At 36.2% G+C, this 23,447-nt stretch overlaps 1 protein-coding gene across 5 annotated transcripts in view; it reads right to left on the bottom strand.

Moving 5' to 3' along the window:
• Positions 1–982: 982 nt before the first annotated feature.
• LOC139954510 (protein bicaudal D homolog 2-like) overlaps positions 983–23,447 on the bottom strand; it is a 42,434-nt gene continuing 19,969 nt past the window's right edge. The window contains exons 4-6 of one of the 5 annotated variants that reach the window (XM_071954339.1): positions 14,809–14,873; positions 12,125–12,173; positions 983–6,684 (exon numbers count right to left, since the gene is read on the bottom strand). In XM_071954339.1, coding sequence (XP_071810440.1) covers positions 6,679–6,684; positions 12,125–12,173; positions 14,809–14,873 — 120 coding nt within the window. In that variant the 3' untranslated portion in view covers positions 983–6,678. Of the gene's footprint in view, positions 6,685–12,124; positions 12,174–14,808; positions 14,874–16,817; positions 16,970–23,447 lie in introns of all 5 variants that reach the window. The other 4 variants (XM_071954340.1, XM_071954338.1, XM_071954341.1 and 1 more) reach the window with 4 other exon arrangements.

The following is a 23,447-nucleotide window of genomic DNA, read 5'->3' as shown; positions in this document are numbered from 1 at the left end:
AGTAAGAATAAAAATTGGTTGCACGCAGAGGCCTTAGGCTAGCCCAACTAACACAATTGTTAAAAGCTTTATCCCAAGTCCAGTGAATGTGTAATCTAACCTTACTTCTTCAAACGGAGATGCCATAAAAGAAAATAAGATTTTGAGTTTGTGCAAGTGCATCATTCAAGAAAAGTCCAAATTTGCGTAAAATAAGAAACCCTGGATAATGCACTCTATCAGTGGCAGCAAATAATCACGGCCCAATTTCATGAAGCTGTGGAGCAGAAAATACCGCTTATAAAATTTCTACGCTGAACACAAAATGAGTGGGCCCCAGTCAACACAATGCAAGCTTCCTAGAATTTCGGCTGGTGACATGTTCCTGCTAAGCAAGATTTGTTTGTTTATAGCTAGATTTTGTGCTGACAGTAGTACAGGCTTAAAGGCAGTGGACACTATTGGTAATTACTCAAAACAATTATCAGCCTAAACCCTCACTTGGTAACGAGTAATGGGGAGAGGTTGATAGTATAAAACATTGTGAGAAATGGCTCCCTCTGACATGTCTGAAGTAACTTAGTTTTCGAGAAAGAAATAATTTTCCACAAATTTGAATTATAGACCTCAAGTTTAGAATTTGAGGTCATGAAATCAAGCATCTAAACGCACACAACTTTGTGCGACAAGGGCGTTTTTCTTTCTCGCAACTTCGACGACCGATTGAGCTCAAATTTTCACAGGTTTGTTTTTTTATGCATATGTTTAGATACACCAACTGTGAAGGCTAGTCTTTGACAATTACCAATAGTGTCCACTGCCTTTAAAGAGTTTCCAATGGAAGTGCCATTTGCAAAATGAAAATGGTCTTGCCTTCTAAAAGATGAAATTAAGGCCTAGTAACAATAGTTTCTAACTATTAGAGGACAAAGTAAAAATCCACAATACGCAAAATGAGAAGAACAAAAGTAAGAGTCTACAAATTACATTTTGAGATCAATAATTCATCGATATTTAATGACAGATTTCTTCTCCATTTTTCCTGATTAATTTAGTTTCCAGTTCCTATCTTATGACTGTCTTGCTCCTTAAAAACCGTTACAGCCAAAGCAATCACTATCATCAACAAAGTAAATTATTCATGCAGCCACTTCTATGAAAGGTCAAAGGTCAGAAATGGACACACTGATTTGTGTATTTTAATACACAAATCAAAAAGCATTACTAATAACTTATATATTAGGTGCAATAGCAAATGTTATTGTATAAGACACTATAATGCTGCAGGGTATTGGTTATCATGGTAAACAAAAAAAATCAGAATTACTCTAATGGAATCATCAACATTAACTTTTACAGGCAAAAAATGTAGGTGAAATTTAGAAAACAAGTTTGATTCCCAGAGGACGCCCTCTATTGGCTGAATAGTCATGAGGTGCATGTCAATACGTGCCAACTCAATGTAAGAATGTCTTAAAACAAGACTAGAGCATTCAGTCCTTCACGTTTATGCTCAACCCACAATGCACAAAGAAAAAATATTGTGTTTGTGTTAACAAAATACATTAAAATTTAATATTATTCTCCTTTGATTCATTATTTTGAAATTTTTGGCAACTTCCTGGATAAACCCTGACCACATAAATCAAACATCTCTTTCTCTAAATGATTTTCGTGTTATACCGTTATGCCAGTGCAAAAAAAGAGCATCTCCTTAAAAGCATTTAAGTACACGCGAGTTTGAAATTGCCCAAGTTGTATGTCGCTTAAAATAAACCGGCTATATTATGCTTCAAGGTACAATTTTCTTTTTAATGATGTCCTTAATAATAATAATGAACCATTTTTGTAGAGTGCAATATCACAATCACAGAGAAGTCTCTATGCGCTTTGAGATGACAACAAAAGAGAAGTAAAAGTTAATAGAGATGGTCCTTGACCCCGGGTGTTTCTGTTCAGCGGAGTGTGAGTTCGAATCCCGGTCGTGACACTTGTGTCCCTGAGCAAGACACTTAACTATAATTGCTTCTCTCTACCCAGGGGTAAGAGGGTATACCTGTGAGGGCTGAGATGGTTCTTGTGATTGGTATAGCCGAGTAGTGCATATATTGCGCACAGGCTGCTCCCTAGGGACCTGAAATGGTTTAAGGAATGAATTAAGGCCCAGGACCAGGGGTAATAATGTAGGAAGTGCTTTAAGACGCCTTTCAAAAAATTAAAAAACAAACCAGACCAGAGCATTTGCGTGCGTCGATACTATGTTTTTGCAAAATTAGGATTTTGTACTGTGATCATCTATTTTGGACTGACACATTGATATGTTAGAATTGATTATTGACAGTGCTGGCGGGTTTAAGGCCATTGTTTTTTTATGGACTCGTACAACAGGGACTCAACTACAGTGCTGGTTATTTATAAAAAATAGTTAAATTAAAAAAAAATTGACCCTTTTTGTAAGTTTGTGACCGACCCTTGCATCAAGTTAAAAACATTCAAAAAGTGCAAAAGGAATACAGAATAAAGTCATCAAAAATAAATATGGCAGTGTTGTTTCATTGCGCTCTCCAAAAACATTAGATGCATTAAATGCTATAACTTCCGACCCTTACTGCATCAATTACCTGCATAAATAACGTCCACTGCAAGCAGGTCAAAGGTTATAGGTTAGGGGCACCAAATTATTCAGATAAAGTGCAAGTGGAAAACACCTTTAACCAGTTAACAAAACTTTACAACAGAAAAAAAACATAATGGGAGACTTTGGGACACTTGCTGGCAGCAGAAAAATACCAGGTAAATTTAAAATGTTGCATAGATCTGAGCCCTCGCACAGCACATGTCCGAGAACTTTGGATTAACCTGGTTAAGCAATCGTTAAGTCTGCTGCCATCTAGTGTCCCCAAAAGTTTCCCATCCAGCCAATAAATATAATGCCTATAAATAAATAAATAATGAGCATAAATATCAAAACACAAACGGCTACGTGTACAACGATTAGTTAATAAACATATTCATTCCTTACATGTAAAAAATATAGAGTTGTTAAAACAGCAATTATAATTTCCTTTGTACAAGCAGTTAAACATCTGCAGACAAAGCTCTGACTGTCAAATGTTAGTAATCTGTGGCAAAACATAAAGCATGCAACCACTTTAAATATATTATTTAATGAACAATCAACTGCAATTGCTCTTTAAAACAGGCAGCATTTTCCTATTACGACTTGTCTAAACCAAAGGTTTTGTTCTTCAGCATGCAAATAAAATTAGCAATAAATAAAAATACATGTTACATTGTTGCTATTAATGTTGGAAAATCAATTCCATGATCAATTCCATAATCGCCAATCACAAAATGTATAATGACCTGTGAAAAAAACGTCATTCAACATCATTTTCTAAATCCAGGTATGAGAGTCACACAGCTGGAAAAAATCTTTAAAACTAGGTCCAGATCTTAGGAAGCACTTGCAAAGACAGAAATTGTATATTTTTATCAGCCTTATAGAGTTGGAGTTAAATGTTTCAAGGAACTTTTAGGAATAGTATCCTGAGTTTAAGAAAAAATATATCAAAGAGCATGACTTATTCATTTGGAGAAAAGTACAGCATTTTGATTAAATAACTAAGTAGGTTTTTCAAAGTTTGAGTTCAGATTAAAGAGTGAACAATTTCATCCCTGTTAATTCTATGAGACACTGTGGGGCTATATTAGTAACCAATTTAGAAAAAGTATACTTCTTAGTTGCTTACTTTATCATATCATACCGTTTAATCTGGTTTTACTACTGACCCAATTTGCTTGACGTCATCGCCCATGATTAACCGCAGTTGTGCTATTTTGGGCTCCCTTGTGTGTTACTGATGCGCTATGCAAGTCTTATGCGATGTAAGGCGTTGGATAGCGGGTGCAATTTAACTCCCAGATATGTACACTAGATCATGACAGAGCTGCCGACATTGTATCTTACAGTCAGGGAGATATTTAGAATAACATTCAACACAACCCAGGTCAAAATTCCAGTTGAACCTATAGTTAACTGGGGTCAACTGGTTCAACTGGATAGTGACCAAACTCGTCCATTTTCCATATTTACCAACTGGTTTAAACTAGGTTTAACTGTGTTCAACGAGGTTTAAATTATGAACCAGTTGGTGTCTGTCCATTTTCCATATTAAACCAACTGGTTTTAACTGTGTTTAACTAGTTTACCAACTGGTTTTCAACTAGTTCCAGTTAAACACAGTTTAACTAGGTTCAACTGGAATTTTGACCAGGTAAAAGGTTAATGATTTTCATAAACAGAGAGTTTTTCAAATTTGTTCATCAGAACATGGAAAGATTGGTTTATTTTCAAAGAGCTCTCTGCAGAATCAGTGAGAATTGGCAGTGCTAGCAGACAGTAGCCGCAAGCGACGTCATATTGTAAAGATTTCCAACTTCATGAAACCAGGGCCCCATGGCTCTAACTTACCACAGAATTCCGTGCTTACGGAACCCTTGTAACACACAGTTCTATAATACATAAGTGCAGAATTCCACGCTAAGCAGAGCCATGAAACTGGGCCCTGTATGCACCAAAACTTGCCAAGCATAGACAAAAATGTTGCTTTGCAAAACCAGGTTACCAGTAATTATTCTATTGAGTTTACATGTTGCGACTGGTACCCCACTCATATTTTGCTTAGCAAATAAATTTGTAAAGCGGTATTTTTAACATCTTTCTGAGTTAGGCCCTTGATCGGATGCAAACACGCAATGCCAATTACATGGGTTATGTAACATCGATTTGGATAGTAACCCATCTGCTTGCATTATCAGATAAAAAACAAACAGATCAAGAAATATTTGTTTGAAGTCAAAATGGATTATCAGTAAGGTTAGAAGAGGCAGCCAACAGGTATGGCTTCTGACTGGCATCCCTAAACAAAGATATTGACTTCTAGGAAGACCGCCAACATAGGTCTGATGGATATCTAGTTGTTAGCGCCGGCGGTCGATGGTTAAAGATCAGTCAATTTGTCTTTGTTCAAACCCAAAAAATTAAAAAATTTAACCAGTCAGCTTCCTTTGTGGTTTTTGACTTGAGGTTAAGACTGCGAAATTTCCCAAGGTCTGCACATTTTTTTCCTGTGGTATCAGAATCGTTTTCATGCTATCCAATTAAACATTAATTGAAGAGTAATTTTAGGTGTAATTTAGCTATGGCGATCGGACCATTTCAGTCTTATAGCTCCAACACTTTGGAACAAATTACCCACCCACATTCAAACAGCTCCTTCATTGGACACTTTCAAATATCAACTTAAAACCCATCTGTTTTGTCAATCTGGTTATAGCACTTAGAAACATTAGTATTTAGCGCTCTATAAATGTTGTAATTATTATTATTATTATTATTATTTATGTCAAGAACTAATAAATAACTGTTAAATCAGAAGGCCATGAAATGGTCTAACAATTTTTACAATTGTGAATTGTAGTAGCACTTTAATCTAAAACGCTGAGAAAATGTCAAAGCGGGCTGGTTACTCTGTATAAGGCAACTTGGTTATTGCAGGAAATTGTGACGTTAAAAATACATCAATAATGAAACCCGTTTAATAATTAACTATCATGCAATAGATTTTATCGACTGTTACACTCATAAAAAAATTACAAAGTACTTGAGCACCGTTATAATAATGGTATATATACAAATAAAAACTAAATCATAATTCGTTAATAATCTGACAAAATTATGTTACAAGAGTTTCAAGGACAAAATCATTGCCGATAACCACCTGCTGAACTCTCGACATTGAGCTAATTGGAGTGCGCACCATGGTTAACTTAAAGGAACGTTAAAGAATTGGTAAGAAAAATAATCGTGAAGATCACAGATTTACATACAACTAACATGGTCTAGTGATGATAGTAGAAAACATCCCTTGCAATATTTCTGTCTGAAATGTCATATTTGATGAGAAATAAATAATCTAACTTCGCGTTTGGAGTTTATCGCTCAGTAAACGTTTTATTCATTTTTATTTTGGCATCAATGCAATGCAAAATTTGTAAACCTTTTTTTACAATTCTCTCGTGATCCAGATGCCCGATTAATCTCATACTTCTACAGGTTTGTCAGTTTATGTATATGGTGGATTACGTAAAGTGCTACACTGCCAGCAACTGTTTTATTAGCAAAAGCCGATTCTGTAACGTTCCTTTAAGGTAATTTAATTTGACTTGAAAACATTGGGCTTTTGGCAGGGGACCATTTGGAACCTGTCTCAGGACCATGGTTTCTTCCTTGGTCCTCGTAGCCTTCATGCCAACTTGTGTAAAGCACAGAAGAGAACCAGTGACACTATATCCAAGTGGCTGAACGCAATGGAAGTGTTGACTGGGCTTCCAAACGAGTTGTTCGAGTGAGTACCTCACAACGCATGTCTGTTGCTAGCCAGTGGTCGACCAAGGGTCAACTAAATGTGCGAATTCGAACTTACTCACGGTTATTACCCCGTTTGCAACTTAGTGATCCTCATATCAGGGGACCGAGGTCATTAGCTGGGTGTGACACATGATCCTCTGGCACTCTTGGTGTCATTGTCAGTGTTGGTGACATGAGACAATGTGTCACATATTGTTGATCTCTGGTATTACAGCCACTTCCATCTGGATTCTGATGTGTCTGATGACAAAGGCACTGTTACACTCTCAGCACTGGACGGAGGGGGAAAGGAGAGAACATTTTTGTCAAGACACAACTTCTCTTGGTGAACCCAAGCTCACCATCCCTAACCCTCCATAATCCATTGATGGTTTTTCTTAAGTAACTTAATGGAATAAGCCATTTTGTGAGACAGATTAGTATAAAGTCTTGTACAAATTGACTTACTTACAGTCACAAGTAACCGCTTATATTGGAATCCATCACACTATAGAGACAGTTTTGCAAATGGTTCAGGGCAAGCTTTTGCATATCAACCTCCAGTTGAGCAAACACATGGCACCATTGAGCCATTCATATAGTTTAGAATTGTGTAGGGGTGTTTGTCAGCTCTTACCCAACTACATGTACGCACAAGCTTGCCCCGAGTCATGTGACATCTATGTGGCAACTGTCTCTATAGTCTGAGGAAGGCAAGTTTAGATGGTAACTTGTGATCAAGCACGTCATTGTACCAGACAATATTCAAATCTGACATGCGAATGGCTTATTAGCAAAGCAGAGTCAAACAGCTACTCTCTTTACATAGTACCTGAAACAACGAGCCAATGCTTTTTGGTGTTGCTGCTAAACGAATACCACACAGTGGAGTACTTTGGTGGCTGTTTGTACGACACCACAAAGCCATCCATTTTCAGCATGAATCAAGGCATATCAAACAAAGTACACACGTTCCGGAAATGCAGGTACCACAGAATGGAGTACTGGAGAATTTTGATGGATTGAGTAAAGGTTCTAGCCATGACAATTAAAGGAACACGATGCCTTGGATCAGACGAGTTGCTCTCAAAATGTTTGTAACCGCTTGTTATAAAATGCATATGGTTAAAGACGTTTTAAAAGTAGAGTACAATGATCTACACAAATATGCCTCGAAATTGCATGGTTTTCCTTATCTCATTGACAAACACAGTCGGCCATTCATGGGGTCAAGTTTTTGACTCCCATAAATGGCTGACTGAGTTGTGCGCAAAGTAAAACGAAAACCATGCAATTTCAAGGCAAATTTGTGTAGATCATTGTATTCTACTTTTACAACATCTTTCGAACCATATGCATTTTATAACAAACGGTTACAGACACAACGTGTTCCTTCAAGTCAATTTTAAAACACGTTCATAATCAGCACTCGACCTCCTGGGTTATACAGCGTGATCCAAACCCAGGTTGCCATGAGGCTACACTGGGAAACCATACAATGCTCAGCCATTATCTAAATCTATCCTCTATACTAAATCGCACACCCAGAGCCTTGTCATTTGATGGGTTGAACACGCATCCTAGCCAGCAACACTCCAAAATTTAATATTGGAGTACTATATGGAATTAATTATAGGCTGCTTTACAGTGTCAATTTCAAACACACAAAATTTCATCGCCTATTTGTCCAAATAAGGCAAGGACTGTCACAACAGACAAGGTTAGTGTCTATTTTGAGTCGTCCATGTTATTTCCAAGCTTTTCATTCAGAATTTTCAGACTGTGGGGAGGACAGTTCCCTCGTCCCTTTCCATGCTTATTGTGAACTTTTGTTTATGACAAGGATCTCTGTGCGAGTTAATATAAAATAAATATTGAATGCATTTTGCTAACACAATATCGCAAAATATAGTCACTCAGTGAATTTAGCTTTTCCGTTTCATTAGAAATCGCCAGATTTCATGATTTTTCACCAAGTGACTATCTACTGCAGCAACGCACTCACATGCATCCAACGTCTGTTTTATTCACTTGTGACAAAAATAATCGCTAATCCTAATCTAAAAATTATTTCTTGATCATTTGAATCACTTACCTTGCATTTACTTCTCAACATCTTCTCTAATATCAAAAGCTATAGATAGTTCCCAACAGCAGCCATCTTTAAAAGCAGCTTTGGTTTGTCTTTGAGCTGCGGCAACCATTTTAACTTCTCTACGCAAACAACTGGTTCACAGACTAATCCTGCTAAGGAAAACTCCCTTGTGTAGCATGGAGTTTTTATGCAATAACGCATTGATTGATTTGGCGTAAATATTGCCAACTTGACTTAAAGACACTGTCATTGTCAAAGACCAGGCTATCTCAACATATGCATAAAATAACAAACCTGTGAAAATTCGAGCTCAATTGGTCATTGAAGTTGCCAGATAATCAGGAAAGAACAAACCCTTGTCACACGAAGTTGTGTGCTTTCAGATGCTTGATTTCGAGACCTCAAATTCTAAATTTGAGGTCTCAAATCAAAGTCTTGGAAAATTATTTCTTTCTCGAAAACTACGTTATTTCAGAGGGAGCCGCTTCTCACAATGTTTTGTACTATCCACAGCTCCCCATTATTCGTTACCAAGTAAGGTTTTAAGAAAATAATTATTTTGAGTAATTACCAGTAGTGTGCACTGCCTTTAACACTGTGTGAAGTAGGAACTATCTATTTCTTTTATAAAAACCACTTTCGAAATAAAAAATATTTTACTCTGAAAGGGTTGATAAAAATGTATTGTCCCTATACAACTAATCTTTAATCTGAAATTGTTAGTTATATTGACTTAGTTAATTAAAAGAAATAACTAATTAAGATTTCTACTCAAAGCTAGTTGTTATTCACAGATTATTAAAGTAGGTTAGTAGCAGCAAATGTTAATAATATTAGTGAAAAGTTATACAGATATACAGTGTTATAGTTTGCATTCCTTACTTTGGTTAAAAACAAAAATGCTGTTAGATTATAAAAACTGATTTTAAAGTTCAAACAAACAAAGCATGACGCAGATTGGCTTGATTTGGATTTATATTATGTGCAAACAGTCTGAAATCATAATGGTTATTTTTTTAAATGAATGATGAATAATGACTTTGTGGTTTAAAAATAAAAAAGGAAGATAAGTTGGTGAGTAAAAAATTAAACATGAATTTTGAAAAATGTGTAGAGTTGTCAAACGTCTGATGCAAATGTATGAATGAAATGTTTAGTGAAGCTTCTATTGAAAGTGATAGCTTTCATTAGCGCTGGTTTTTGAACCTTAGTCATGTTAGTCATGCAGGTGTTCATGAGAATAATAACAATAATAATTGTGGCTTCTTATATAGCCCACATGTCCGTCACCCAATGACGCTACTGGCGCTGTAACATACAGTATTTCCTGCAAGATTTGGGACTACCTTGTAATGCTTTACAAGGTGCTGTGGCGCAATTTGCTGCCGATCGGACCAGGAACACCGGGGAGAACCCCTTCTCTTTTCAATAAGTGCACTGGGTTCTTTAACATGCGTTACATAACACATGGGACCAACGGCTTAACGTCCCATCCGAAGGGCAAAGCAATGGCTAAGTGTCTTGCTTAAGGACACAAGTGTCACGGCTGGGGATTCCCACCCACGCTCTGCTGATCAGAAACGCCACTCGAATTTTATGCTCTGAACAGCTCGGCCACAACACTTCCACAATGACCCCCGTCTTTATTGTTTATCCACGATGATGAAGCCAGGCACTGATCATACAGGCCCAATGATTTCTCTGGATAAAGTTGCAGTTTCAATTTCTGTGTTTGGTCTGCGTCGAAGTGACCTCGTTTGCCAGCTACACCAGCAACAGTTTACTATTCTTTTGATTGTCTGCGTGTGTGTCTGCGTGTTTACATCAGGTATTTTGAAGATGGCGCTTTAGATCGTCTTAAACCAGCGGTTCTTTTCAGAACCACCCCAACTAAATAGAGATAGTCATTACATGGTGTTACCGCAAACCTGTCCTTACCCTGTACTGGGTGTGATATTTTGTAACTGATCTTTACTTATTTCTTCTCAGCAGATATTAGCTAAGCAATATTGTTGCTTAAATATTGGAACAATTTTGTTTCTTTTGACCTTGTATTCATAGTCCTTCCCCCTCTTCAATTTTCAAATATAAAATAATGTTTTCAAGATGGAATGCAATTTAAATGCAAGATATTACCCAAGGGTAGGCCATCTGAGGTAATAGAGTAGAGCAAAGATCACATGTGATATGAATCAACAAAAAGTAAAATAACCTATGCTGACGTCTTATCAGGAAGGAATCAGAATTTGGGATACTACATGAGAAAGAACTGTCCTGCTTATTAACTACTAGCTGGGTAGCAGGTAAGAAATTGGACTACTATATTCGCTTAGTGAATCGGGGAACTTCTCAAAATTACTTTCACTGTCGCAGAGTGAGTTCTTAACAGGGCCCAATGTTTCAACTAGCTTGCTTTACTAGAGCAAGTCTATCGTCGTCATCAGGAGACTGAAGAGTGAGAAATGCTTGCCTCATGGCCTGGGTTCAGAGGTTTCAGTGTAGAGTCACTCACTGCTCTGGTTGGTTCTTCTGAAAGGAGAACTGTGGTTGGAGGGCTCAGGGTTATTAGATGTGTGTTTCTCATTGTGAGTGAGCATCTTGTGTAGTAGGGCCTGTCAGTAGAGTGTGGGTTACTACATGTATGTATGGTATATGTTTGAATTACATATATAAGAGGGCACCATTATCCAGTCACTTTAAGTGCATAAGCTCTGTTAAGAAAGTTGTGCAATGTGCACTGTTGGTAAAATGTTAACCGCAGGGGAAAAGGTTTCTAGTCATGTAAAATAATTAATTATTCTTTTTTTTTAGCAATACAGTGACAGATGTTAGAAGAGACTTGAGAAGGTAGTGCAAATAGTACAAGGTCAATATCCGTTATCCCCAAAGAGTTATGAATTTTCCATCGGACAAGTATGTCAGTCTGTTGCGAAAATTTTTTTTTTCTAGCTTGGTTGTTTCAGTTAGTCTTCTTTAGAAGGTGTGGTCAATTTTATGGGTGTGGTCGACGTGATGGGAGTTAAAGGAACACGTTGCCTTGAATCGGTCAAGTTGGTCTTTGAAAAGCGTTTGTAACCGTTTGTTATAAAATGCATATGGTTAGAAAGATGTTTTGAAAGCAGAATGTAAAGATCCACACAAATTTGCCTTGAAATTGCGTGGTTTTCCTTTTACGAACTATACACGGTGTGCCATGGCCGACCGTGTTAGTCGACGAGGTAAAAGGTCAACCACACAATTTCGAGGCAAATTTGTGTGGATCGTTGTATTCTACTTTTAAAACATCTTTCTAACCATATGCATTTTGTAACAAACGGTTACCAACACTTTTTAAAGACACCTGTCTGATCCAAGGGAACATTTTCCTTGAGCTTCAAGTTAAAGAGACCCCTAACATGGAGGAGTGTGATAATTTAATGAATGTGATTGATATGATATACATTATCGATAGAGCGAGGTTGATTTGATGGGTTGGCATATAATTATGGGCGTGGCAAATAATTATGGGCGTGGCATATAATTATGGGTGTGGCATATAATTATGGGTGTGGCATTTTATTATGGGTGTGGTGAAGTTTGTTGGGGATTGGAATATATGATACGTTGTGTGACTAGAAATCTTTGAAACGCATATATACCTGAACTTGGTGAATTGGAGGAACCGGAACCCAAACGCGACTTTCGTGTCTTCAATAAAAAAAGCAGACGTAAATAATTACACACTTTCTGATCATTGGGAATGATCCTTTAATTGTGACAGTGATTAATGTTAGTGTTATGGGTACAGATGTTCGGATGTTATAAAGCAGATTTTGGCACAGATGGAAACAGTTATTTTTTTAACAAAATGTAGTTAATTGGATATAGAGCAGAACCAAGGTTTAAAGTGAACATGATGAGTTTCTTGTTTGATCTTTAGCAGATTTAAGTACATGTATTTAAGTTGATCTAGTAAGCATGTAATCAGTCACAAAGCAAAATGTAATTAATTGGATATAGAGCAGAACCAAGGTTTAAAATGAACATGATGAATTTCTTGTTTAATCTTTAGCAGATTTAAGTACATGTATTTAAGTTGATCTTGTAAGCATGTAATCAGTCACAAAGCCAAAGTACTTAGCAACTTTGAATGCTGATTATACACAATGAAGTAAAACAAATATATAAAAAAAATAGTAAATTAAAAAAATATAGAGGGGTAAGAGCAATAGAAAAATTGCTGTAAGTAATGTTCATAATTTAAGACAAACAACCACAAACTTAAAGCCATTGGACCCTTTCGGTACAGGAAAAAAAAAAAAGTTCACAGATTTACAAATAACTTACAGGGTTTACAGAAGGTAATGGTGAAAGACTTCTCTTGAAATATTAGAATGAAATGCTTTACTTTTTGAGAAAACGGTAAAACAATATAAATTCTCGTTAGCGAGAATTACGGATTTGTTATAAACACATGTCATGACACGGCGAAACGCGCGAAAACAGGAGTGGGTTTTCCCGTTATTTTCTCCCGACTCCGATGTCCGATTGAGCAATACTGTTTACCGAAAGTGTATAATGGCTTTAAAAAGAAGATTTATTCAGAAACAAATGAAATGTTTCATACATATTCCCCAACTTTTAAATCAATGTGAATAATAAATTATGACCTATATTTTGAAGTGTAATGGTGGTAACAGTTTCCTAGTAACTTCAGTTACCTTTTAACACCATTGGAAAGGTCCCTTGTAACACAAGTAACCGTGTGGACGTGTTCAATTTGTACAAATTTCTTGGTGAACATGTACAATGGTGTAGATGGATAAGTAATGTGGCTGCATGTTGAAGTGCCGTTTCAACTTGACATAGTGTTAAGTTTGAGAGGGCTTTTCTAGAGTTTGATGTCAGACGTGGTGATACTCAATATCACACTATTTGCTGAGGCTGACCAGTGCACCTCTAATTAGTTTTTAGACTCAAGTACATACAAAGACCTTTTTTATTTATTTTTTTAATAAAAATTAATTACAAACACTGACCACTGTCTTGTATTGGGGGGGGGGGGCCTTAGGTATCACAAAATACAGGCTGGGTTGGCACAAATCTGCCCAATTAAAACAAAACATATGTAAAACCCTTATTAGAGAGTGTTTTTTTGCTGTGAGTAGCACATGTGATTTATCACTGATATGGACAATCTGAGAGTGTTACTGTGTAAAGACAAAACAAATTTGTTATTTTTTTAAGTTTAGGCTATCCATGTCCTTTTGTTTACCAACCTTATATTTGTTTACAAAACTTGGGGGTGCGACATTGCAAAAAAAACCTTAACTTTTCTAAAAACTATTCAACTTGCCTATGATAGAGATAATGCTACGGGAAAGTCTTCTAATTGAGCCTATTCAATCTTTCTAATTTGCTGCTTACCTACTTATGTTTAGCTTTTAAGAAAGACTCTGCTAGACTGTGAGAATGACACTGCTAGTCTTTAAGAAAGACACTGCTGGTCTTTAAAAAAGACTCTGCTAGTCTTTAAGAAAGACTCTGCTAGTCTTTAAGACATGTAAGAAAGACTCTGCTAGTCTTTAAGAAAGCCTTGTGAGCCAGTTACTACTTTTTTCTGTATTTTTAATTTATTTTTGTCCCAGCAACTGACTAAGCTTACGATACTCTAAATTATTTTGTAGAAGCTGCATTTTTTAATGTTACTCACATTACATTGACCACATTTTATCAGAAAAGAGATTTTCTGAGATTTTTTCACAAAATTTAAAAGTAGATTTTTTTGTTAATAGTGCATTGAACCATTCAGACAATCAATTAGAGTGTCTTTTGAAGTTTTTGAAACAATGTCCTGGTCGGTAGTCAGAAACTGTCCATAAAGTAGGTCCATCGCTTAAAAGGGACACGTTGCCTTGGACCGGGCGAGTTGGTCTTTGAAAAGCGTTTGAAACGGTTTGTTGTGAAATGCAAATGGTTAGATGTTTTGAAAAGTAGAATATAATAATCCACACAATTATGCCTCGAAATTGCACAGTTTTCCTTTTACGTCGCAAACTAACACCATTGGCCATTTTGTAGAGTCAAACTTTTGACTATACAAAATGGCCGACCATTCTGAAACCAAGTTTCAGTTTGGTCTGAAAAGATAAATCACTATGGCTGAACAGTACTCACAAAACTGTTCAATCATGTTTCCAATCTGATCATTAAAACCTGGACCCGCATTTCTTTTGTCTATGGTCAGTGCAATGTGGGTAACAGTTGAATTTCCTAAAATACTTTATACAACAAATCACTATTTTCTTTGACTAAAAAATTTTGCATTTAAAATATGACAGACCTGGTGGGTTGATCACTTGGCTGCTTTGGTTTGGACTCCATCAATTTGGAAAACATTGAACCAACCTTTAGAAGAAAACAAGTGGAAAACATTTCCAACATGGTTCTTGTCTGTCTTTTCAGAATGGATGAGGTATCTAGAACTACCGCGAGATGAAAAGAGAAAAAGACTACAGTGCACCGAAACTAGGTTTTGTTTCTTCCAAAAGAGAAGTTCAGATTCTGATTTTGAGCGTGATATCTGGTGTGAAGGAATCTATGTGTAGATCTACTGAAGCGTGGGGAAGTTATAGAAATGTGTAGAGGATTTTCAGGCCAAGAAAAAGCGGAAGACAGGCGAGGTTCGTTTAAAACATGCATAAGTGTTGATTAATTTTGAGCATGCATTGGTGAGTTTTAAATGTGTTTTTGTACATGACACCACTCCTTATTTCAGTTCACTTTTTGACTGATCATGGGGTTGAGAGAAGCCCGTGATTGGTGAGGGTTTTTTTTCTCATTGGTGAATTTTTATTGCTTGATATATTTTCCTCATTTGTTGAGTTAATCTGCTTCTACAATTTCTCGATTATGAGTTTCTATTTTTTTGTGAGTTTCTCTGCACTTTTTCTTATGTGTTTAAATATGGAATGTGTCAGTAGAGTGATGCAGTTATATTGTGTAAATTGACAGAAATGTGAAGTGTAATGATTTAAGTTTATCGACTGTTCCATATAGATCAGAGAGAAGAGAATGAAAAATAAAGACGCTGGGAAAGGCTAAAACTACAATAGAAATGACATTGTCTCATGCATACAAAAATAATAAAACAATCCTCAGAAATCAATCATTATCAATATCTAAGAACGCAATTCTTTCCAACGATAGGAAAGTTTAAATTTGTTAACATTTGAAGTGAGGCAAAGGAAAGCAAAAAATGAAATTATTTTTTAAAACGACGTCGTAGGTATTTTCTTGAGAAAAAGGAACATCAATATTCACAGCACATAGAAAGTAAATTAACAAAATAGCTTGCCATCACGACATGGGCTCGGGAGGGAAGGGGTGAATACATATTTAATTAGCAGCATGCTCGTTAAACACATAACGACAATGTCACCAAGACAAAAGACAAGTTAACAAGGAGCAAATTAACAAGGTCTGCTGACGAACATAAAACTAAAATCATCAGAAGAGTCATTCTATTGATAAACAGTGGTATTTCAGTGGTAAAGGGTCCCGTGCTTAATTGTAGCATGGTTGTAAAATTTGATCGTGCGTGAAAAGACAAAAACAAATTCTACTGTCCAAGTTCTCTTGTAAATCTTGTCAAACATTGCTACATCATTTTACAACAATGCTAAAATTAAGCAAGTGGCCCCAGTTAAATAACTGTCATGTGAATAGCACTTTAGACTTAAATGTGGAATAGCTGCATTGGATAAACACTGGAAACTGCCATGGCATGGAATTTCACCTTAGAAGGTGAAAAGAAGTTTCTTTTTATTGAGTATTTCCCTTAAGAGCAAGGGGTAGTTTTTGGGAAAGAAGTAATTTTCCACGAATTTGATTTCGAGACCTCAGATTTAAAAAGTACTGAGTATACAGTACTAACACACATCAGGTGAATATGGGTAAAATCAAAATGAACAAGTCAGTGTAAAGGGTATACTATTTGGTTTGTTTGCCCTTTCTTCCTGTAAGAGGGGAGGGGGGGGGGGGGGGGGGGTTGGGGGCAGTCTTTGACTAGAATGACTCTTTGATGCTAAGATACAAGAATGGCCGTTGTATACATGTATGTGGACCATGTTATTACTGCATGCATCCATCAGGTTAAGAGAATCATTTCTTAAAGGAAATTAAAAAAACATTGGCGTCAATTAAAAGACGGGTTTCCAGAACATTAATCTGAAAGGAACAAAATAAACTTGTGTTAATGAAGAAAAATGCTGAGACCATTCCCATGCGCAGTCAGAACAGGTACCCTGTTATCACAAAATTCAAAAATGGTATGTTCCATTTTCCACATACAAACTATAGTCGGTGGGAGTGTACTATTCACAGCAAGAGGGGGGGTATCACACGTCTTGACCGTGGTATCCTTTAGGGACGTTGCGACTGACGATGCGGTTGGCTGGAGATGATTGTGTATGATGAGATGAACTCGCAGAGTCCCTCCGAGTCTATTATTAAAATTACATCAATAAGCGAGAGAGAGAAAAATCATTCAACGGAAAGAAAATATGCGTACAGATCATAAATTTTACAACAGCAAAATTAAACAGCCCTAAAAAAAAAAAGAAGCCAATGTACAGGCCCTAAACACTTAATGATTACTCAGGTGACAATCGCCTTTTGTGAGATGCTATAGGCACATTGCTAAACGAAGATCAGTCTTAAACAGTTCTGTAAATTCAAGCTTGGAATTACAATGCATGATGTACCTTTCTCATGTTTCTTTAAGAATTTTTTTGATAAGGAACATTTTGTACAAGGGCGTACGTTGAGATCAAGAGTAGGGCAACCAAGGTAATGGCCACCAGGACGGTCCAGTCCTTCTTTGTTTTCCTGTTTTGTTGATAACATTACGGGTTTTCGATCCTCCCCTGCACAAATTAATCAGGTCATTTGTCGTGGATTGCTTGCACATCAACAGCTGCACCTGGGGCAATTATGTGCAGACGATATCATGATCAAGAGTTTCAACTCAAATTCTATCACTTCCTGAACAATGTATACAAGCCTTTAATTTGGGAGTGGGCAGTGCTAAGTTATTCTTTGTTAATTTCAATGTCTCATTATGGAGTACAGTCATACAAACTGATGGGATACATTGCAAAAATCGCCTGGACTGTGGTGCGACATGATTTCTCCTAAAGAAGATGCAAATTTATGTTTCGCATGACCACCTTCAGCATTATTATGAAATGAATATTTAGCAAAAGTTTGTTAGATATTTTCTGGAATATGCTTGTTGCAAGAGCAGAGCAGGAAATTTGGGGTGCAGGGCTCAATTTTATAAAGTCATTTACCGCACAATTCGATTAAAAGCAGAAAAAAACAATTGCTAAGCAGAAACAGGTTTTCAGCCCAAAGATAGTTTTAAGAGCAGATTTTACTGGTTCCCTGGTAATTCTTGCTTAACAAAAGTTTGCTGAGCACTATTTTTCTGGTTAATGGCTTTATGAAATCGGGCTTTAGACCTTCATTATGCCATCACCATCCTTGTCAAGTTCCCTGTATGCTAAAGTAATCACACATGAAGACAAAACAAAATGGGCCAGACTATTTTTTTCTACCAGTATCAATTTAGTCATTGCTTTTGAATAGGGAGAAAACCAAGATGGCTGCACCGCGATAAAGGTCTATGAAGGAATGGAGAACTTAGTATAGCTTTGTCTGTGCTATGTTATAATGTATGATGCATGGTGTATGTGCCACATGCACGCAGTTTAAAAATTCTACAGAGCTATTATAAACAATAGTGGGGCAGTAGGCCTATGGCAGGTTTTTCCTAAAATTGGCAGAGTGTGACTATTCACACACATTGGTTACAAGCAAAGGTTTTGTTTTCATTATAGAGTCGGAATGATTAAAGATATTTTTCTACGAGTTTTCTTTTATATTGTTTACTTACTCATCCGATCCACACAAAGGGATTATTGGTAATTGTCATAGACCATTTTGAATGAATGAATGAATTATTATTATGGTATAATTCTGGTAATGCAACCAACAGAGGTCGATCTGTATCATTTGTGAATTGAATCACTGTAGCTCGTAAGCCTGAGGAAACCTGTACACAAGGGTACTTGCTACACATGTGTGAACCAGAAACACTGGGGGCTAACCCCTACTCTTCCGAGTGTTCCGGCTTCTTTTGTAAGCACTACCAATCCTAGCACTCGGGACCTACGACCCCATCTGATGGACAAAACAATTATGGTAAAGCATCTTACTCAAAGGACAAGACCGGGACTCGAACCAACACTCTGCTGATTAACATTCATAATTGAATCACCATGCATTTAAGTATGCACAGAAGATTCACGCAGATTAGTCACTGGGCCTCCGTGCAATCACTAAATCATGCTAGTGGAGAGTATTACAAACTTTTCAAAAGGTAGCAACCTTTTCGTGCGGGTAAAAATCACAGCCGACTAGCACTAAAGGGCTAGTCAATCAAACAAATAAATAAATTAAGGCGAGCTGTTAATACTCATGCTTTGTTTTTTACAAGATTCTCATGCTTTTGTTGCAATAAACAAAAATAAAAAATTCTTAAAATATATAAGTACCTATATATAGGTATAGCAATTTTGATGCACTTGTAGCATTTAGAAAATCTTCTGAATTAATGTTTGGACTGAGTCGGGAGAAATTTAACACATTGTCTATCCTTATTTTTTATTATTTTTGAGGTTGAACAAAGAATTGACTAGAGTGGGATTCGAACCAACGGCCTCCGGATTAACGTGCCGGCGCTCTACCAACTGAGCTATCTAGCCCTATGTTGGCGGCGTCCCTATTTTTTCAATATCTTTGTTCGGGGGTGCCAGTCAGAAGCCATACAACTGTTAAGTGCTGTTAAGTGATCTAATATAAAAATCCCTTTGAAGGAATTATCTTTGTGTCTTTGTAATTTTTATTTTAAAATATTATGTTTCACAACGACTTACCTCAAAATGAACAAATTACAAATGAATGAGTCAAAATAGAATGTAAAAGTAATGTGTCAAGGTTAGGTTGAGTGGTTAGAAGAAAAGAGGTTTGTGACGCCAGTGCCAGATGCTGATGGTCAGTATGAGATAAAAGGAGATCTAATTGAAAAATTAATTAACTGAAATTGTTAATCAATGATGTAGATGAAGCTCATGATTAGGCTACCCTTATTAATGTAGAATGCTATGTGTGTTTACCAAAGAGTGCTAATTAGAACGTTAATGTTAACGAGTCAATACCGTGAAGATTGGCCACCAGCTGTATGGCACCCACTTATCCCATAGGTTGGGTTTTAAATCACTATCGGGGAACCCGACTGATTCCACAAATTTGTACAAACTTAAAAGTCTTGATAATTTGGTACATGATCCTAAATAAAATGACCTTTTAAAGGTCAGGTCATTGAGGTCAGATCAGTAGGATGTCCTGGCAGCTGCTTTCCCGTTGTTCTCAGCAGAGTCTGTAGACAGAATATGACTCTTAGGTTCATTTCAATTAGTCTTTTGACTGCCTTTTGGATGTTCTCAGCTCTGACCCCCAACAGAACATGACCTTTAGGGTCATTATGTTGAGGTCAGTTCGGCTGGATTGATGCTCTTTCATCATCTGCTGCTCTGAGCAGTTCCTGGACTGCGATACAGCTTGATTTAAGTTGAGCATCATTGGCAAAGTTTCTTAAGATACATGTACCATAAACAGATATTAGCCTTCTAAAAGACACAAAGTGACCACCATTTCATTGAGATGGATGGCGTCAAAATTTACGCACCGCCCGTCTACGCCATGTGTAACCTACGCATCCCGAATGTGAGGAACCAAACTTTCATATTTATAACCAGTCCATTAATTAGTGGACAAATAATGCACCATCTGCAATCACACTACCAGGACGCGCAATCCGCATTGTCAGCATTGGTTAACAAACGGATGGAACCACCTTGTTTTCGCTGGGTTTATAGAGAAAAAAATTTACCACCCCTATCATGCCTTATGGTGGCAAGATCAAACCCCCCCCCCCCCCCAAAAAAAAAAAAAAAAAACTTTTTCTGAATTTAATTTATCAGAATATTGGGTGCCAATAAAAATAAGTTAAAAAACATTTTGAAAAAAATAAGAAAAATTATATGGGATTAAAACTTGGTAAAAATTAAGCCTAATCCCCAAAAGACTTTGACCATTGACAGCTAAACACATTACAAGGAAAATTGGCACAAAATATTGCTAGTTTAACTGGGGCCCTTTTTAAATTTTTGATAAAAACTGCCCGCCTGATTTAACCCTTTAGAGACCATAGCAACCACAAGCTTGTACCAAAGTTACAATAGCAGATGCAAATGACGACATTGTTTGACCAACTTTCTTTAACATAATGAGGTCAAAGTAAAGGTCATGTCTTGCAATGAAGTTTTTCCGAAGTAGCCCATGTTAACATAATGTGTAGTATCGCAATTGATAAACACAAAACTAAATTTCTGTTTCATACTATTTCTGTTGACGTTTAACAGAAACAAAATTTGAATTTAAGAACTGAGCATTACCACTTTGTGCATTTTGAGATGATTATAATACAGAAATGAATGACCTCTTAAGGGGTAAAGTTGATCTGAAAGTGCCTTATAATGATTACTGCACGACATTACAAATGGAGACACGAGTATGAAACAGAAGTTGGTTATAGCAATGCATGGAAATTGTTTAATTACATTCAAATGAATCATTTACACTCTCACTATATTTAGGCATGGTTAATGCTAGGCCTACATGTTCATGTACATCGGTGTACAATTTTAATACTATAGTACTTCTTTTGGCTTTTCAATATGATTAGTATTCATTTTGGTTTTTACCCATACACCGATGTGTTACCACTGTATACATGTACTCAGTACTTTCCAGAGTCCTGTGAAAAAAATATGACAAGCATATTACTCAAGTGGGATTCGAACCCACGACATTAGCTTATTCTAGCTTTGACCCAATTAGCAACTAATAGCTTTGACCCAATTAGCAACTAATAGCTTTGACCCAATTAGCAGCTAATAGCTTTGACCCAATTAGCCACTAATAGCTTCTAAGTTAGTCCAAATTCAAAACGGAAGGTCCAACATCAAAATAGTTTGTACACTGCTCAGTGCAAACTCATTGTACACCTTCTATTTTTGTGTATGTTTCTGTTTGCTGGTACTGAGACGGTGTTTGCATCTTTTCTAATATCATGGCATAACACATTCTATACTGACATGACTGAGTAAAACCCTAAAGCGTTTAGATTATGAGAATGTAGACAGAATTAGGACAACTATTCTTCTTCTTTTTTTGTGGCAAACTATAAAATATATGAGAGGAAAAATCATGCAGATTTGACAGGATATATGTTGGTTATTAGCTATAAATTATGCTTATACGACTATTTAAGTTTAAGAGAACATTTAATTTTATTTTAGTATCATGTTGAGGATTGAGGAGGCATTACATGTATGTATTTTCATAACACAAGCTACATGTATTATGAATATTATTGTGTTGTATGTTAACTGACCATGTACCTGTACATGTACAAGTAGTGTCCACTTCACACAGGGGCATTATGAACATTAACGCACATGGTCTTAGTTACACATGTAAATGCATTTATGTGTACAACTTTATGTACATTTACAAAAACAACAAGCATGCACAAACCGTACTGTTATTTGAAAAGTACTTTTTGTTTTGATGTGAAGTATTTTAAATGGTACTTCACGGGTAGGTAGAAATATACACATTTGTACACGCACACATCAACTTCTAAATAAACGTTTATCATTTATAAAGCATATTGAAAAATGAAAAAAAAATTATTTTCACAGCCAAAATATTTCATTTTCTAAAGGGGATCATACATGAACATGTTGCGAATAAGTCAAAATTTCTAAGCTAGAACAATCTGCAATCACATTAGTAACACATCTTTCACAACACTAAAGGAACTAAACCAATAAATTACAAAGTACCCTCCTTTTATGTGCTCCCCTTAAAAATAAACAACTGATACAATTTGTATGTGGGTCAATTATAACTTTTAGCGTATTATTGGGCAGATCATCTATTAAACTGACATTGAGCGTCGCTAAAAACTATTGACAGTAATAAATTTCACCACATACAACCGAGAGATAGTTCTATTTTATTAGGCTTGGTTGAATATTAGGAACACTTTGAGGGCAACTTTATGTATACTTCTAAAGGAAATCTATTTAATGCACAATGCAAGCATATTAATATTCATAAATATTCTTTTTCAGATATTGTAGGCCTATAGGCCTATATTTATCATTTTTAGAATTTTTTTGGTTATTCATATGTAAGCAAATTTCCTCCTAATATTTTAGCCTTATTATCACAGCGTCTAATAAATATTATTGTTCAATGAAAAATGACATCTTAATTTAAGAATAATTTAGGCAATAAAATACATATTTTGATGCGTTAAAATCTAATATACACATTACTAAAACTTCGGGACTTACATTTTTTTTTAAACCATCTCTGATAAATTCTTCTTGCTTCATTTGCTAAGCTTTGCACTGCCCCATGTATTAAACGCGGATTGTGTTTTGAACTCAACCAAACAATTTTGTTCATTCCACTGGCAAAACTCAGGTATAAAAACATTTAACTTTGCAATTACTAATTATTTAATCATTTTATTCTACACGCAATTTAAATTTCATTTTTATTTTTTCGTAAGAAAATGTAGAAATCAACTCTTTGTACCCACATAGGTCAAGGAAAGAAACATGTTTAATGTTCTGCCTTTTTGAAAATAGTAAGGCCTTTCAATTCTTCTTCTTTTTTTCAAAAAAAAAATGGCCGCCTGACACATTTTTTTCAAGACAACCGTCAGGGGTACTTTCAAAGATTGTTGCCAGCTTTTTCCATTATGTTTTTTGTGTGCTT

Source organism: Asterias amurensis, chromosome 2 (genome assembly GCF_032118995.1).
Source record: "Asterias amurensis chromosome 2, ASM3211899v1".
Classification (NCBI taxonomy): Eukaryota; Metazoa; Echinodermata; class Asteroidea; order Forcipulatida; family Asteriidae; genus Asterias; species Asterias amurensis.
Note: the sequence above shows the minus strand (reverse complement) of the source record. Positions and strands in the feature narration are given on the sequence as shown.